Raw genomic sequence first — 16,877 nt, 5'->3', positions numbered from 1 at the left:
CCCTCTCAAACTCAAGCGCCCCACACAGGCGTTTAGACTGAATAAGAAGAATTTCGCCAGCTCAACACCAGCTTCCGCTTCTTCCCTCTCCTCAAACGCATCTTGTTGAATTCCTGTCTACTACACCTTCGATCCCTATCAAAATGACTTCCGAGCAGACGTAAGTACATATACCTTCTTTCTTTCCCTTAGGGATATACTCGACTCTTCAGTCTTTTTTTACCCTCCTTACCCCTCTTCGAACCTATCAAGCTAACTGTTCACTGTAGTTTCATCGCCATCAAGCCCGACGGTGTCCAGGTACGCATTGAGCAGCCATTGATCTATGACCAACATCATTGAACGAATTGGGCTGCTATTGCCTCATGGAGACCGCCACTGACATTCCTCCCAGCGTGGACTCGTTGGCCCCATCATCTCTCGCTTCGAGAACCGTGGGTGCGTATACTCTCAACCTCGTATGAGCAGAGATACTGACTATATCTAGCTTCAAACTCGCTGCCATGAAGCTCACCTCCCCCTCCAAGTCTCTCCTCGAGCAGCACTACGGTGACCTCAAGGAGAAGCCCTTCTTCCCCGGTCTCGTTTCCTGTGAGTTTCCCCGCCTGAGCGGCTCGCATACGAATGCATACTCATAGCGCGATAGACATGCTCAGCGGCCCCATCGTCGCCATGGTCTGGGAGGGTAAGGACGTCGTCAAGACTGGCCGTACCATCCTCGGTGCCACCAACCCCCTTGCCTCCGCCCCCGGCACCATCCGTGGTGACTACGCCATCGATGTCGGCCGCAACGTCTGCCACGGTTCCGACTCCGTCGAGAACGCCAAGAAGGAGATTGGCCTCTGGTTCACCCCTGAGGAGGTCCAGAGCTACAAGCTCAACGCCTTCTCCTGGATCTACGAGAAGGAGTAAATTCTCTCTGAGCTAAGCCACTAGGAAACTGCATCTGCGTCACCGCGAAGCAGTGGAACAAGACAGGACAGATGCCGTGAGAATAGATTTATACAATAAAAACCTTCATAATCTATACAGCCGCGTTTCGCATCTATAGATCCGTTTCAGGCGCCATGCAGGGAAATGTCCGGTTTATTGCCTTTGGAATAATTTTCTCGCGCCTTTTCCAATTGGAACCAAGACAGTCCTAGCAAACCACGGCGTCGCCCATACACTGGCAACGATCCGCAAAGGCAATAAAGCTTTCGTGGCCGCATAGGCAGTCGCACACTCCAGTATCAACCGCACGCCCTTCTTCTCTGTAGCTGTCCCCGCCGTCACCTCATCCACATCAACACTGTCCTCCACCCAGCCCTTCTTCCTCAACCACCTCGCGAACCTCCTCGTCCCTTCCTCAAACTCGCTATACGACGTGAAATTGGGCAACCAATTCCCGTAGTGAAATGCCGCAACGAGTCCGAAGAGCGGAATGATTGCTGTTATCTCGTGGAGAATCAAGAAAGATGTCACGTGTGTTGCCGGCGCACCGAGCAGAGGGGTTGTGTACGCGCGAAGGAACGACGGGAGGCGGTCATTGAAGCGACGCAGGCGGGATTGAGCGTCTTTCGGCTGAGGTGGTGTAGGGTTTGGTGGTGTGCTGAGGTGCCGACGTGAAGATCTCAAGCCAAATCGCGACGATAGGCGGCATGTGCGCGGAATGTAGTTTGAAGGCATTTCGGAGACTGACACCCAGAAGATGATCAAGAGGCGGGCTGCTCGACACAGTACTATTGAGTATCCTCAAGGTAATTGACAAAGGCGTATCACGGTTATATCATTGTCAGCTTTCTCCAGCTCCGCCAGGAGCAAAATATGGGGCAGTGTTGATGTCCCTGTTTGCTGTGTTTGCAGCGGAGGCTATTTCAGATCGCAAGATATCTTGCTGCCCTCTAGGAGAAATAATTGGCAAGTTGAATAGGACATGGTCGATCTTCTGTACGCACAGCTGTTCCGATTCGGAGACGCGGTGCACGTTGGGTCTGTGGTACCTAAAGGTGGATCTATACGGCAACTGGGATGAAGAGAAGAGCCGATGAGTCTGTCGGCAATGCGACGCTGGCGTAATTGCGCCAGATATCTCGTCCTAATGAGAGGCGCAATTCCTGCTAGAGAACGTCTTTGGCCAGAGATGTGGCAGAGTCTAAAACCCCGAAACAGTCGCGTGCGGCAGGCCGATATCCGGACTGGAACTGATGGCTGGGGGAGACGATGACTCTCTGAACAAAAACCCACCGGAAGTCCTCCCCGAATTCGTCATATTCTCCCTCCCCTTCTCTTTCTCTTCCTCCTCACATCCACCAGACCTTCACTTGGAAACGATACCTCCAGCCATGGAGAAGATCACAGACAAGATCGCGGCTTTGCCGCCCGGCGCGAATTACTTCTCTCTTGAGTTCTTCCCTCCAAAGACTCAGATGGTGGGGCTCTATTTCCTCCCCGCATTCGACGGCTTGCCTCGAAAGCAAGGGTTCATGGGCTAACGATGTATGCTCTAGGGTTTCGCCAATCTTCAAGCGCGTCTGGAGCGTATGGCGCAAGCATTGCGCCCGCTATTCGTTACGGTTACTTGGGGTGCTGGAGGAAGCACGGCGGCGAGATCGCTTGAGTTGGCGGAGATTTGTCAACGCCAACTACAGCTGACAACATGCTTACATTTGACATGCACGAATATGAGTCGGGCCTTGGTCGACCAGGCGTTGGAGGAAGCGAAGGTCTTGGGGATTAGGAATATTTTGGCGCTGCGTGGCGACCCTCCGCGGAGCGAAGAGTACAATATGCACGGGGAGGACGACAGCAACAAGGATTTCACCTTCGCCGTCGATCTGGTTCGTTACATTCGGCAAAAGTATGGTGACTACTTCTGCGTTGGTGTTGCGGCATACCCAGAAGGCCATCCTGCCGATTCTTTTCAGGACACTCAGGATCCGAAGGTCGATTTGCCGTGGTTGGTTGAGAAGACACAGGCGGGCGCCGACTTTATCATGACGCAGTTGACGTACGACATTGACGCCTACACGAACTTTGAGAACATGCTCCGGAACCACGAGTCTGGGGCGTTCAAGACCATTCCTATTGTTCCAGGCTTGATGCCCATCCACAGCTACAAAATCTTGACGAGAGTGACCAAACTCAGTCATGTCAAGGTTCCACCAGCTATTCTTGCAAAGCTGGAAGAGGCCAGGCACGATGATGATGCTGTCAAGCGCCTGGGTGTGGATATAATTGCCGAGCTAGTTGATGGTATGAAGAAGCTGCCCACTCCTGGGTTCCGAGGCTTCCACTTTTACACCCTGAACCTGGAGAAGACTGTGTCCTTTATTCTGGAACGATGCAAGCTCATTCCGGATTATGATGATAATTCAGAGGCTGTGACCGATGGCGTCTCGTTACTCACCGTGGATGCAGCGAAAGCTACCAGGCGGCGGCGAGCTTCTTCCATCAGCTCTCTCCCTCACAACCGTGTGATTGTTGATAAGGTCTCGGACGGATCATCCAACGTCTCCATAACACACGAAGCTACAGCAGCCAGTGCAGGCCTGCCAGCCGGGCCCCCGGATCGCAGCACAACTCTTCAGATCTCCGAAGGTCTTGGTGCCCTCGGCCGAGAGGCCACCTGGGACGACTTCCCTAACGGTCGTTGGGGTGATGCTCGCTCCCCCGCTTTCGGTGAAATTGATGGCTATGGTCCCTCACTGCACGTTGCGCCATCCGTTGCCCATCGCATTTGGGGCTACCCCGTTTCCCCTGACGATATCAGCAAGCTCTTCCGCCGCCACGTATCCGGAGACCTTCATATGGTTCCCTGGTCTGAGGGTGGCGCCGAAGAAAACACCAGCGGCCTTAACGCCGAGACAGAGACCATTCGCCCTGAGCTTCTCGCGCTTATCGACAAGAAGGGCTGGTGGACCCTAGCTTCCCAACCTGCCGTCAACGGCGTCCGTAGTGACGACCCAGTCTTTGGCTGGGGTCCTCCAGGCGAGGGATTCGTCTTTCAGAAGCCCTTCGTCGAGTTCTTCTGCCCAACATCCGACTTCACAACTACCCTAAAACCTCTTCTCAAAAAGTACGGCCACGAGAAAGTCGCCTGGTTTGCTACCAACGCCGCCGGCGACTTCGAGTCTTCCCTACCCGCCGACACAACAGACACCGAGCCCGTTGAGATGAACCCCAACAATGTCAACGCCGTCACTTGGGGTGTCTTCCGCGGCAAGGAAATTGTCACACCCACCATCATCGAGGAAGTCAGTTTCCGCGCCTGGGGCGAGGAGGCATATCGCATCTGGGACGAATGGCGCCGCATCTACCCTAGGAACTCAGCAACAGAGCGATTCTTGGAGAAGACGAAGAAAGACATCTGGCTTGTTTGCGTTGTCGGCCAGGACTTTGGGGCTGGCACGGAGTCTGGTTCGACGGAGGAGGAGGATGAGAAGAAGTTCATGTGGAGGCTTTTGGCAAACTGTTAGGGTCGTCGACAATGATTGACATTGTATGGCATTTGGTAGAGCTTACTTGATGCGCATGAGGCGTTGCATTCCGTCCATCTTTTTTTCAACTTAGTGTATATACATTCAACATCACGTTTCGGGAATGGCTATGATAGACGGAGTTTTTAGTTATAAGTTCTATTTCAACAACCAACTCGCTCTTGGGCCCGGATCTACCCAAAATGATTCTAGGTTCCAACTATGCTATGCATGCAGCTATGCACCAAAATACTAAACTACCTATGAAGCTGTAATAACCAAACCACACCACTATCTAAGGATGTTCCAAGCCCAGCAAGTTGAGGGAAACCCATTGGCAGCATGAAAGTCAAAGCTCCCACTGCCATGGGCTTGCAGACCTTATTGATGCATTTACTATACTTTTTCCGCAAATCCATGCTCTTCCAGACCCTCGGCGCCGGTATCAGGAGTCGCAAGATCAGATTGGGAGTCTGCGAATTTCCCCGCAGCAATGTCTAGTCTTCCGTAGGCGGGTGGGTAGCGGCGTGGTTGAGCGCGGCCTGCGGTGGGAAGTTTGTAGCCGCGGAGTCTGCGAGGGAAATAGTTAGCAGGTGCCTTCAAAAATAGGTGATAAGACGAGCATACCTAGGTCCTTGTCCCGTCGTCTCTGGAAATTCGGACGCGTATGTCTGCTGGAATGCGCGAACATCTTCTTCGAATGTACCGCGCTCAATACTCTGGCGGATACCGGCGAAGAAGAGGTCCATGGTGTGGTAGTTGTGGATTTGGAGAAGGGTCCATGCGAGCATTTCCTTTGCTGAGAGGAGATGGTGGATGTATGCTCGGTGGTGATTTTGGCAGGCGTAACAGGAGCATGATTGGGTTAGGGGGCCAGTATCTGTGCTATTTGATGGTGACCAGAGATCATCGGCGAGAGGAAGTGGTTTGGTCCGTGCATTTGAGTCTGTTGAGGTATCTGGAGTTGGAGCCGGGAAGACAAAAGTGAAGGCCATCCCCGCGTCCGAGGCATTGGTCAGGAATGGAATGGTCAGAAGGTCTGCGCCGAGTTCGACTTCTCGTAACAGGTCGTATGGCGTTTCTGGTCCGCTGAAAATAAGACGTGGAAGGTCACCCAGAGACTCGGGGACGATTAAGAGCGACGCGGGCTCGTAGAGTGCCAGTCCGGAGATGCAAGGCCGCAGATCCGTTTCCAGGTCTTCGAGGTATAGCTGCTGCTGGGTGTTTTCGAGCGGAAGTACCGGGGCAAAATAGGCCGCATTTGACCGACTATGCTCCGAAAGCTCAGTTTCATAGAGGTTATCCGTCGCATGTGTAGTAAAAGCGTGCGTACGGTCGACCATCTTCACTCGCCGTTTGACACCAGGCTTTGGTCCAATAAGCAAATCTGCCAGCCCTATGACAATGTCCGGATTGAGGCGCTGGATGGCTCCGAGATACTCCTCTGCTTCAAGCTGCGCATAGCCCACAGATGTAAGCACAGAAATTGACGTATCTGTGTTCGCCGGCGCAGACGCGATTGGAGGCTCACGGCGAGCGCCGAAAATCAGGAGTAGGTCATCTTGAGCACAAATAAACTTGCGCAGGGCCGACTCATGAGGCGCCGTCGGGACTGCATATATCGGGACGGGTAGTGAGTTCTTTTTGTACTGCAGGTGCTGTTTCTCTATGACTGAACCCTGTGCCCCGAAGGGCATTAAACTGTCAGCATTCCACGCTTTGGACTATATTTCTGGATCCAGGTGCATACAATCTTCTAGGCCGATATATAAGCTACCGATCGAGGTACTATCGCGCAATACATCATGGGCCAGATGAGGAACCACCCCTCGCGATGTCAGAGGGATGTAGTGGGGCGTCGAGATGGGATTTCGGCCGGCGATCGTCACTCGTCCCAACCGCGGGGCGAGGACTGCTGCTGAAGACGTCAGAACGTTGAAACTAAACATCTCACTTGGCGCCTGTAAGGCTGTTTCTGAGCCCATGACGATGCACTGCTGAAGTATGTGCAGCTGAAGGAGTCAAAAATATCGCGTTGCTGGCAAGGCTGTTATCGATAGGCACGGAGCTCCGCCGCGGCTCAATTTCTCCAGATCACGGTGGACCCTGTTTCTCTCAAGTCTACCGTCACATCTTCTTTGCAGGGTCTGAACCTTGGATATTACGATTCCAGCTTGCTGTGAACTCTAAGGTCACATAAGATTATCGCTTGACTCAGCACGGGCTCATTGTGATCGAAATTCGCCCTCTTACAGCATGGCCGCGGATGGAACGCGTGGGGGACGCGGGGCCCTGATTGTTGTTGAGGGCCTGGATCGAGCAGGCAAATCCAGCCAATGCGAGTTTCTTCATAAATCCTTACAAGAGTCTGGCCGTTCCGTGAAGTACATCAGGTTTCCAGGTAATCAATCTCTTGTTAAAGGTTTCGAATGCGCTAATTGACCGGTTTGCTCTCCCATAGACAGAACGACGGCGATTGGGAAGCTAATTGATAGCTATCTACGCGGACAATCCCAGTTGGACGATCACTCCATCCATCTCCTTTTCTCTGCCAACCGATGGGAAACTGCTGAAATCATCGAGTCAGATATCGCAAGCGGGACCATTGTGATTATAGACCGCTACTCATATTCCGGTGCAGTCTATTCGGCCGCCAAGGGCAACCCTTCACTCAACCTAGGCTGGGCTTGGGAGCCAGAAATTGGCTTACCAAAGCCGGACCTCTGTCTATTCCTCAGCATATCGCCTGAGGAAGCCGCGAAGCGCGGTGGGTTTGGTGGAGAGCGCTACGAGAACAGGGCCATGCAAACTCGAGTCCGCGAATTGTTTAGTAGCGTTTTCAGCATGCAGCAAGATACCAACATCCAGACAATCGATGCCGGAAAGTCGTTTGAAAACGTGTCGCAGGATATCTTCAAGGTTGTGGACGAGTGTATTGCACTTTTGGTTCCCACCAGCCCCTTGGGAAAGCTGGAATCGATTCACGATCTATAACGAATTATCTTGTTCGCTTCCGATCAATGATGACATGGTCCGCCACCAGAGCTTGTACGGCTGAGGCAGTATGGCAGTTGATCGAAACTCGAGTCCCCGTCAACCTCGCTCAATGAGTGGAGGCCTGCTGTCTCTCGAGAGCTTAACGAAACACCTGATGCCGGTAGTGCTCGGCGCTGGCTTCTCAGCAAGATCGTAGAACTCCCATCCACAAAGAGCTTGGTATTTTATTCCGGCGTAATCAGGAATCAGAAAGCGTCTTGAGTCCGAGAGATGTTGAAAATTGGATAACGAAACCGAACAAGTTGGTTCATCTTCGTCCATTGTCACGTGACTACCGGTACGGCATAGCTCCTAGGAGCTGGTGGTTGTCCAGCCCAGGGGTCGTCTTTTATATATACCATCTGATTTAAAATACCTAAACGATCTTAATCGGCCTTGGATAGTTTGTTTATCTCTCTGTTTATCAGCTATTAAAAATTGTCTGTATTGTATGATTTCCCTCGGTAGAAAGGCATTGCCCCGGTTACCGAAACATATATACCTCCTGCCAGCTTCGACAAGAACCTCCAATGCCCTGTAACAAGCTACCTCTCCAGACTAACAGCGCCGAGAAGTCTTATGGTTAATTGCAACACTCTTCTTACTTTTCTTCTTATTGATTAGCATGATAAACGACGAATTACCCCTCTCTCCGCGACAAAATGGGTTCTGCCAAGGATCGACAGCCAAAGGCGTCCAAGGTAGTCCCAGCGTATTATTGCTGTTACCTACTTCGATCGATGGGCACTGGATATAAGACCAAAGCTCTGTACATTGGCTCTACTCCGGATCCTGCTCGGCGTTTGGCTCAACACAACGGACTATGCAGGGGTGGCGCTCACCGAACGGCGGACGAAAAACGACGGCCATGGGAAATGGTAATGGTCGTAGAAGGTTTCACGAGTAACATTGCAGCGTTACAGTTCGAGTCAGTGTACTTCCCTGCTATCTTCCCGTTCAGGCTTCTAACAATATTCTAGATGGGCATGGCAACACCCCACAGCCACTCGGCATTTGACGCCAGATGTCCCGGACGAGAAAGGGCAGTTGAGGACCCAAGATGCCAAAGAACCAGACACACTAGCAAAGAAGAAGCCTAAAACTCAGAAGAAAGAAGACGAGCAGCTAAAAGGCGACCAGAAAAAGGAGACGAAGAGGAAACCCCCAGCTCGCCGTACTCGGACTTCGTTGAAGGCTCATCTGGAAGATCTGCATCTTCTCTTACGTTCGACATACTTCCGTAGCTGGCCTCTCACTCTACGCTTCTTCGCTGCTGATGTTTCACAGCAATGGAGAGGTTGGTGTGATCGCGTAGCTGGGAGCATACCAGACCACATCAAGATGATCGCAGATGGCAATTGTACAGACGTCTTCGCCAATCGTGATGACCGCAGTTTGAGAGTCGGAAGCGTTCAGAACATCAAAGCTGATCATACACCTCTCAAGGATTACCTGGAGAAGGCGATGTTTCTGTTAGACGACATTAATGGCTCATACTGCAAAATATGCAAAGAGCAATACAAGGATCATGATCCGGCAGTTGTTTGCCCTAACGCTGGCTGTAACAGTACTGCTCATCTACTGTGCTTGTCGAACAAGTTCTTTGATACGACGAAAGAGCCGGACTGCCTTGTGCCACTTGCTGGCGAGTGCCCTACTTGTGCTCAGACCATTCAATGGTCTCTCTTGATGAAAGAACTTAGCATCCGGACCCGCGGCAGAGAGATGCTGCAAGATATGCTTAACAGATGCGAAAGGAAAGAAAAGAAGCTACAGAAGGAGAAAAATACAACAGCGGATGCCGAGAGTCTTCTAATGACTGCGCAAATTGCAGATGATTCCTCGCATAAAGACAGCTCTGATACAGATTCGCTGGACGACTACTGGGACCGTATCTTGCGCTCTGACTCGGAGTCCGGCGCAAGCAATCATCTACAGCAAAATTCAAAGACATCAAAAGACGAAGTGGTCATTGATGATAGCGAGTTTGATGACGAAGAGCCGCTCGGTTGAACGATTTGCCAGCTGTTTTGCTACGAGCTCGATTGAGGCGGACTACAATCTCAAGGTCTGTACCGACAAGGCGCCCTTATAGACCTGGTCTCCGGTGTTGTTAAATTACCTGCACTAGCGACAAAATCCACATGGGGCTGCTCTGACGGTCCGCTTCGCCATCCAAGGTCTGGATGGATGTTCTGGTCTATCTGCGGAACTGTTCGACAGGATCCATGGCTGCAACATGTCGGCCTTTGTCTGTTCTCCGGGATAGCGCAGGAGTAATCGGAAGTAAAAACCGGGTTGAGGTGTAGAGAATATCAACACTTGGAATAGACTTAGATGCATTACGGAGTTCGACGGATTTATATTCTCTGGATTGGCTTGTGGAAAGTTTGCAGCGCAGAAGATGGGTGGTTGGAAGTCAATATAAGCTCTGGCGTACCGTCGTACCTAGATTACGCATCGGCGGGACTAGCTTCTTATCATGTGATGGACTTGGTAAAGTACTCGGCCATTGCTTTTAGCTTATATTCAATTATCCTAGATCCATAGGTAGTGAATACTGGATTTTACCAAGTTTCCATTATCATTTCTGACTCCTGGCTCTTGTGAACGCCCTGGATTATCTGCATACCCGTAATCAAGGAAGGCATCCTGAGCCGGGCGAGCTTTCCCGCTTGCGGACCAAATCTCTCAATTTCGTACCGGCCGTGTACAAGCTGTTACCGATCCCGTAAAGCGCGCCTGAGGCATAAATCAGAGTCGTGATCAAATCTTGTTCAGAGCAAGGAAGCCTGGAAGTCAGGTTCTACTCGACTCGAGTTCTGTTACAGAGATCCCTTCAGCGCCGCTGAGTTTAACCGCTTGTTCCGTCGTTAAGACAAGGTAGATCAGACCACCGCAGGAGGTCCCTGACCAGCCATTAGCTTTCCTTTTTTGGCCTGACTACTTGTCGAACGAACCAGTGACCTTGTATGCATCCTCCAATCGTTGCTTCAGCTGTCCCTGGATATTGACTTGGCTATAATAGTCGGCTAACGCCCACTGATTTATAGACTCCTACCCAACTTTGACTGGCCTGACCCGAGTGAGGTGAGCTTTGCTCTTGTTGCTGTCCCGAGACTCCACACTAGTAGTAGTAGTGGTAGCCTCCCGGGCTCATCTCGGTCTTCCCTCAAACATCCGTGCTCTGGATCTCTCCATGAGCCTCGCTTTTATCACCTCTCCATTCCTCCACTAACTCTCCACCTCCCCTCCCTCACTTTTCACAACCTCTCATCACCCCCGGACCTCTCACTAAATACACATCGTTCGCTTCTCCAAATTCCGTGTGGGGACTTCTCTCACTTGTGTCACTGCCCGCCAGAGTCTCTCCCATGGGCTTTTCGCATAGGACCCTAGCCTCCTTCCGTCCGCGATAAACGCACGCGCACGCCACGTTCCGACCTCGTTTCGTCTCACAATTGCGCATAAGACATGGTGACTCCGGCCGCAACGGGAGGGATATCGACAGGCACGCAGCCGCCAGCGAGCCGTCAACCCGCCCGTTCCTCAAGCACCCATCCGTCCCATTCTCACAATGTACCGTTGAGTACTCGGCGTTCTTCACCCCTCGATTTATCGACGGTAGAGAGACGAGGGCAACCCAGCGCACCCCGTGAGCCGACGAGTCGAGTCCGTCCCCACGGCCTTCAAGAGGCACCTACGTTCCGCCCAACCGAGGATGAGTTTCGAGACCCTGAGGCCTACATTCGCAAAATCGCGCCGGAAGGAAAGAAATACGGCATTTGCAGGATTATCCCGCCAGAGAATTGGCAACCGACATTTGCTATTGATACGGAGGTATGGCCGTCGCAGCACATCTCTCTCTTGTTCTGCTGAGGACCTTTCATCCCTTGCGATGCAGGTCAGCTTGAAATGTGTGCTGACCACCGCAACTTTTTAGAGGTTTCATTTCAAGACCCGCCGACAAGAGCTTAATTCGGTCGAAGGAGGTATGCCCCCGCGTTCAGCGCTGCTTGCTGCCGGTGGTACTCCGGAGCTCAGTTCTAACCCAGACCCAGGAACACGTGCGAACTTGAACTATCTTGACCAACTCGCCAAGTTTCATAAACAGCACGGCACAAACTTGAATCGCTTCCCGAGCGTCGATAAACGTCCCCTGGATTTATTTCGCCTGAAAAAAGCTGTAGAAGTCCGCGGCGGTTTCGAGCAGGTCTGCAAGACGAAGAAGTGGGCTGAAATCGGTCGTGACCTCGGATACAGCGGCAAGATCATGTCATCTCTCTCGACTTCCCTCAAAAACTCATACCAGAGATGGCTCCAACCCTACGAAGAGTACTTGCGCGTGGCGAAACCCGGAGTCCAACAGCAGCTCGAGATAGAGCATGGCGGTCCTTATACCCCTTCACCCAACCATTCGCCTATGCCTAAAAACCCCACGCCTCTCGAGAGCGATACACGTTCCGTGACACCTCATGGCCAGTTAAGTCTGCCTACCGCAGCTTCGCAAAACGGCCCCCAAGATGCATCGGCGACTCCCGCAAAGAATCCCACGCCACCAATAGAACCTACACCTCCTCGACCAATTGCATCTGGTTTTACGGCTGTAAATACTGGCGGTTTTACTGCTGTAAATCAATCACCCTCGTTCATTGCAGTGAACAGCGGCCCGCCAATGAAACGGGATCCCGAATTCGAGATCGCAACGCCGAAGAGTGTTTCTGAATACGCTAAAGACTCAACACCGGTCTCAAACGGTCATGGCTCAGTTAAGCGCGCCATTAGCACTGAAAGTGGGTCCCAAGCGGACGCAGGGGAACTGGATGCCAACGGGCGAAGGAGTAAGAGGCTGAAAAAAGGTAAGTGATGATAATGATGATCAATGAACCCATCTCTAATGATTTTGCTCTAGATACACCTTTGCCGACTGTCGCAGGTTCCCAAATGACTCTTTTTCGTCCCGCGCCTTCACGCTCAAGGAAGAGTGACACTCGGAAATATGGTGATGTATGTTCTAACACGAGCTTTACGCTTGACGAGCAAAATGCTGACATCAAGCTAGAAATGTGAGACTTGTGGCAAGGCTGAAGACCTGTCCTCGATCCTGGTGTGCGACAGCTGCGATCAAGGTTTCCACAGATATTGCTTGGACCCTCCTTTGCACCATATTCCCGAGTTCGATTGGCACTGCCCCAAGTGTTTGGTTGGAACAGGAGAGTTTGGCTTTGAGGAAGGCGGTGTTTACTCCTTGAAGCAATTCCAGGAGAAGGCCAATAACTTTAAGAAGAACTATTTCGCCTCCAAAATGCCTTTCGATCCTGTTCTTAACACTCATCGACGGGAGTCTGAAGATGATGTTGAGCGCGAGTTTTGGAGACTGGTTGAAAGCCTGACAGAGACAGTTGAGGTTGAATATGGTGCGGATATTCATTCAACTACTCACGGTAGTGGCTTCCCCACGGTCGAAAGGAACCCACTTGATCCGTACGCGAAAGACCCCTGGAATTTGAATAATCTTCCATTTCACGGAGAGTCTCTGTTTCGCCATATCAAGTCTGATATCTCAGGTATGACAGTTCCGTGGGTTTACGTTGGCATGTGCTTTTCTACGTTCTGCTGGCACAATGAGGACCACTACGCCTATTCAGCAAACTATCAGCATTTTGGAGCCACGAAGACCTGGTATGGCATTCCAGGTGCCGACGCCGAAGCATTCGAAGAAGCAATGCGACAAGCTGTACCTGAACTTTTTGAAGGGCAACCTGACTTGTTGTTTCAGCTTGTTACGCTTATGCCTCCGGATCAGTTGCGGAAAGCAGGGGTCAATGTCTATGCGCTTGACCAACGGGCTGGTCAATTTGTTATTACGTTCCCGCAGGCATACCACGCTGGCTTCAACCATGGCTTCAATTTCAACGAGGCTGTCAACTTTGCGCCCGTGGACTGGGAACCCTTCGGTGCCTCTGGTGTTGAGCGTCTCCAGGCTTTCCGTAGGCACCCGTGTTTTTCCCATGATGAGTTACTTTTCACGGCCGCTGCCAGGGACACATCAATATCCACTGCCAAATGGCTTGCCCCAGCCCTTCAAAGGACTTGCTCTCGTGAGATAGCCGAACGTGCGTCATTCGCTACGCGGCACCAAGAGGTAACGCCGCACAACTGTGCTTTATTCTCCGATGACCCGGCTGCTGCCGGCGACTGTCAGCTACGGTTCCTGGTCGAGGATAAAGACATCCCGGAGGAAGACTATCAATGTCATTATTGCAAGTCTTACATCTTCTTGTCCCAATTTCATTGCTGCAAATCCGGTAAAACATTGTGTTTAATACATCTGGATTCACATGATTGCTGTGGAGAGTCGCTGCCACAAAAGCTACTGGGCCCCGACCACACACTACGCTACCGAGTCAGCGATACTGAACTAAAAGAAATGGTCTTGAAGGTCCAGGAGCGCGCCAGGATTCCGGAAGCGTGGGGGCAGAAACTCGACAATATTCTCGAGGATGAACCGAAGCCGCAATTGAAGGTCCTTCATAACTTACTCAATGAAGGTGAGAAAATCCCATACCATTTACCTGGTCTTCAAGATCTTGCGGCCTTCGTTCAGCGCTGCGATAAATGGGTTGAGGAAGCAACCAACTACATTACGCGGAAGCAGCAGAACCGAAGAAAGAACGAGAAGGCCTGGCGCAAGACTACTTCCAAGGCTTCGCAGCTGGAAGAACGCGATCGTGAAGTCCGCAGGGTAGAGAACATCTACGCCCTTCTTACAGAGGCTGATAAACTGTCATTCGACTGTCCACAGATGGCGGCTCTGGAAGAGAAAACCCGCGAGATCGATAAATTCCGCAATGACGTCAAGGCTGCGCTCGCGAACCCGCATATCCGGTCAGTACAGGAAGTTGAGGAGCTCTTGGAAAACTCGCGGAATCTCAACGTGGAGATACCTGAAGTGGAGGATTTAGAACATATTGTCAGACAAATGAAGTGGAACGAGGATGCTGGATACAAACGTGGTCAATATTTGACTCTCAAAGACTGTCAGGAGCTTATTCTGGCGGGTGAACAACTGAAACTTTCGGAGACAAATGAACATCTCTCTCATTTCAGGGAGTTATGTCGCCATGGCGAGGCATGGGAAGCGAAAGCAAAGGAATTAATGTCGGTCGAGGCGGTCCACTACCAACAGTTGGAGGCTTTGTCTACGCAGGCGACCCGTGTTCCGGTCTCCCCAGAGACACTCGCCGCGGTAGATGCAATATTGATCAAACAACGAGAAGCCCAGAGACGGATACAGAGCTTGTATGACAGAAGCAAGGACCCCGATTACAAGAATCGGCCGCAGTACAAGGAAGTGCGCGAGTTAATGGAGTCTATGGAAGAGCTAAACAGTCGGCCTACCGGTGCGCTCGACCTGGAGCGAGAGCAGAAACGCCACGAGGATTGGATGCGGAAGGGGAAGAAACTGTTTGGAAAAGCCAACGCGCCTCTGCATATTCTCAAATCACATATGGAGTATGTCGAGAAGAGAAACTTCTACTGCTTTGACTTGGAAGATCGCTTCCGCCCGCCTGTCGAGCCAGCATCGAGGGACAATAGCCCTGATGGCCAAGGAGAGCAACACCATTATTATGGACAATCAACGGCAAAGCGCGACGCTTTTTGCATTTGCAGACATTCTGAAGCTGGAATGATGATTGAATGCGAGATTTGCGGAGAATGGTACCATGGAAAATGCCTCAAGATTGCCCGTGGTAAAGTCAAAGAGTGCGACAAGTACACCTGTCCTATCTGTGACTGGAGGCAAAAGATTCCCCGAGATGCTGCTCGCCCGAAGCTTGAAGATCTTCAAGAGTGGCAAGCTGAGATTCCTGGGCTTCCGTTCCAGCCGGATGAAGAACAAATTCTCGAGAAGATCATCAACCAGGCGACAGCCTTCCGTGACTTCCTGCAGCGTTACACCAATACGGCGTGCACTACGACTGAAGAAGTCCCTACTTTGGTCTTCTATCTGCGCAAGATCGAAGGTGCCGAGGTTCTTCTTGCATTCGAAACCAACTTATTCCGACAAGAGATTCACAAGTGGCAGCCCGTCGCGCCGGAGCCCCCGCCAATTCTAGAGCAATCTTTGTCGACCAGGAAGCCTCGGCCAACAAAGCGAGAGAAGTTAATGGCTCAAATGGGTGTACAAAACCCTGAAGACCTTCCCCCGAATATGCGTCCCAAGCAGCCAAACCCAGCAAAGCGCAAGTCTATTGATGCCCAAGCTGGCCGCCCTCCGACTCTGCAGCCATCATCTCGTAATCCTGGCGATAGTGGTAATACAGACCCCCGCATGGTGCCTACATTAGCGCCAAACGATACGCAGAGCGCCCCATACCCATTCTCTGCGAGTTATTCACTTCCCGCAAGCGACACGGCGTCGGCATTTGCACCTGAGACTTCAGCCTTCCTGCCACATGTTTCTGCTGATACAGCTTCGTTCCCTCCGAGATCACCCACTCCTCATGGTCCTGCCTCATTGTTTAGCCCGCCCCGTTACTCGCGAACTGCCACAGGTGGTCCACCTGGTATGGACGTCGTCGACCATTCAAATCCGTTCGGTAGTAGTCCTCGGAACCTGGACGACGTTTTCGCGGATCTCACCAACCAGGATGCTGACCTGGCTGAGCAATACCCCGAAACCATGGAGAACACGCACGCTAATGAAGCGCTGGAGTTACTTGACGTCGGCAACGACCGGGAAAGCTCCGTGCCTGTACACGATGCGGAGGTTGAAGACAAGCCGCACGAAGTCAATGGAGCCGGAGCTACTGCAGCTGCTTAGCTTCCATCTTCCTACCTACATTGTGTTCCGTAACACCTGTTCTACCTCTCTGTCCTCACCCACAATTTCGCAATCGATCCTGCTTCTCTCCCTAACTGTACTTCGGATACTGCGTGGTTAATTAGCGCTGCGCGGCCTGGTCTATACCGCTGCGATGTATGATTCTTTAATGTTTGATGTGACTGATATGCCTCTTGTTCTGTTGAATTTGCTATTCTTAGCTTTCTTTGTGGTGTCTGGGTTTCCCTTCCTATTCCTAAAACCGTTCTGCTTTGAAGATGTGGCTTCGTGATCGTTCGGTGTATCAAGGATCGGATGGCTGGATGTCTTGTTTTTCTCACCTGCGTTCTGCTTTCTGATCTGACTGGGAATGCGCATGGACCGGTGCTAGCACTACTGCGCCGTGCTGCAGCTTGAGGGTTCTGAAATCCCCCCCCTCGTTTGTCTTCATTCATACAATGTACGAGTAGTCGTGTTTCTTTTCCTTTCCACTACAACTGTATGTTTCATCTATAGATTAAATTCGAATTGAGCTGCGACCATCTTCGTGCTATATG

The 16,877-nt window shown here is 51.6% G+C and overlaps 8 protein-coding genes across 8 annotated transcripts; 6 read left to right on the top strand and 2 right to left on the bottom strand.

Annotated features, from left to right (window-relative positions):
- The first annotated feature begins 60 nt into the window (after window positions 1-60).
- Window positions 61-999, top strand: BDW74DRAFT_40488 (nucleoside-diphosphate kinase). The gene is made up of 5 exons (XM_073732703.1): window positions 61-160; window positions 270-300; window positions 395-438; window positions 488-591; window positions 647-999. Exons 1-5 carry the CDS (start codon window positions 144-146, stop codon window positions 910-912), a joined length of 462 nt encoding a protein of 153 aa, XP_073582172.1. The 5' UTR covers window positions 61-143; the 3' UTR covers window positions 913-999.
- Window positions 1,000-1,764, bottom strand: BDW74DRAFT_40489 (uncharacterized protein). Its single transcript, XM_073732704.1, has one exon. The coding sequence runs from the start codon at window positions 1,666-1,668 to the stop codon at window positions 1,087-1,089; it is 582 nt and encodes a 193-aa protein (XP_073582171.1). The 5' UTR covers window positions 1,669-1,764; the 3' UTR covers window positions 1,000-1,086.
- Window positions 1,765-2,324: 560 nt separating this feature from the next.
- On the top strand, window positions 2,325-4,457 carry BDW74DRAFT_168964 (methylenetetrahydrofolate reductase (NAD(P)H) MET12; the record flags this gene model as incomplete). The annotated part of the gene is made up of 2 exons (XM_073726920.1): window positions 2,325-2,411; window positions 2,490-4,457. 2 exons carry the CDS (start codon window positions 2,325-2,327, stop codon window positions 4,455-4,457), a joined length of 2,055 nt encoding a protein of 684 aa, XP_073582170.1.
- A 161-nt stretch (window positions 4,458-4,618) lies between these two features.
- On the bottom strand, window positions 4,619-6,460 carry BDW74DRAFT_156401 (tRNA-ribosyltransferase family protein). The gene is made up of 3 exons (XM_073724991.1): window positions 6,208-6,460; window positions 5,085-6,129; window positions 4,619-5,028 (listed from the first exon to the last, which is right to left on the bottom strand). Exons 1-3 carry the CDS (start codon window positions 6,440-6,442, stop codon window positions 4,854-4,856), a joined length of 1,455 nt encoding a protein of 484 aa, XP_073582169.1. The 5' UTR covers window positions 6,443-6,460; the 3' UTR covers window positions 4,619-4,853.
- Window positions 6,461-6,578: 118 nt separating this feature from the next.
- On the top strand, window positions 6,579-7,501 carry BDW74DRAFT_40515 (bifunctional thymidylate/uridylate kinase). The gene is made up of 2 exons (XM_073732705.1): window positions 6,579-6,858; window positions 6,919-7,501. The coding sequence occupies exons 1-2, from the start codon at window positions 6,714-6,716 to the stop codon at window positions 7,449-7,451; spliced, it is 678 nt and encodes a 225-aa protein (XP_073582168.1). The 5' UTR covers window positions 6,579-6,713; the 3' UTR covers window positions 7,452-7,501.
- Window positions 7,502-8,233: 732 nt separating this feature from the next.
- On the top strand, window positions 8,234-9,506 carry BDW74DRAFT_168961 (structure-specific endonuclease subunit SLX1; the record flags this gene model as incomplete). The annotated part of the gene is made up of 2 exons (XM_073726919.1): window positions 8,234-8,421; window positions 8,474-9,506. The coding sequence occupies 2 exons, from the start codon at window positions 8,234-8,236 to the stop codon at window positions 9,504-9,506; spliced, it is 1,221 nt and encodes a 406-aa protein (XP_073582167.1).
- Window positions 9,507-9,825: 319 nt separating this feature from the next.
- BDW74DRAFT_156399 (uncharacterized protein) lies at window positions 9,826-10,073 on the top strand. The gene has a single exon (XM_073724990.1). The coding sequence runs from the start codon at window positions 9,831-9,833 to the stop codon at window positions 10,041-10,043; it is 213 nt and encodes a 70-aa protein (XP_073582166.1). The 5' UTR covers window positions 9,826-9,830; the 3' UTR covers window positions 10,044-10,073.
- A 515-nt stretch (window positions 10,074-10,588) lies between these two features.
- On the top strand, window positions 10,589-16,867 carry BDW74DRAFT_156396 (putative PHD transcription factor (Rum1)). Its single transcript, XM_073724989.1, has 4 exons — window positions 10,589-11,333; window positions 11,437-12,352; window positions 12,406-12,500; window positions 12,556-16,867. The coding sequence occupies exons 1-4, from the start codon at window positions 10,968-10,970 to the stop codon at window positions 16,318-16,320; spliced, it is 5,142 nt and encodes a 1,713-aa protein (XP_073582165.1). The 5' UTR covers window positions 10,589-10,967; the 3' UTR covers window positions 16,321-16,867.
- The last annotated feature ends 10 nt before the right edge of the window (window positions 16,868-16,877 follow it).

This window comes from Aspergillus multicolor, assembly GCF_047715735.1.
Source record: "Aspergillus multicolor strain CBS 133.54 unplaced genomic scaffold BDW74scaffold_19, whole genome shotgun sequence".
NCBI classification, from domain to species: domain Eukaryota; kingdom Fungi; phylum Ascomycota; class Eurotiomycetes; order Eurotiales; family Aspergillaceae; genus Aspergillus; species Aspergillus multicolor.
This window is presented reverse-complemented; position numbering and strand designations above follow the sequence as displayed.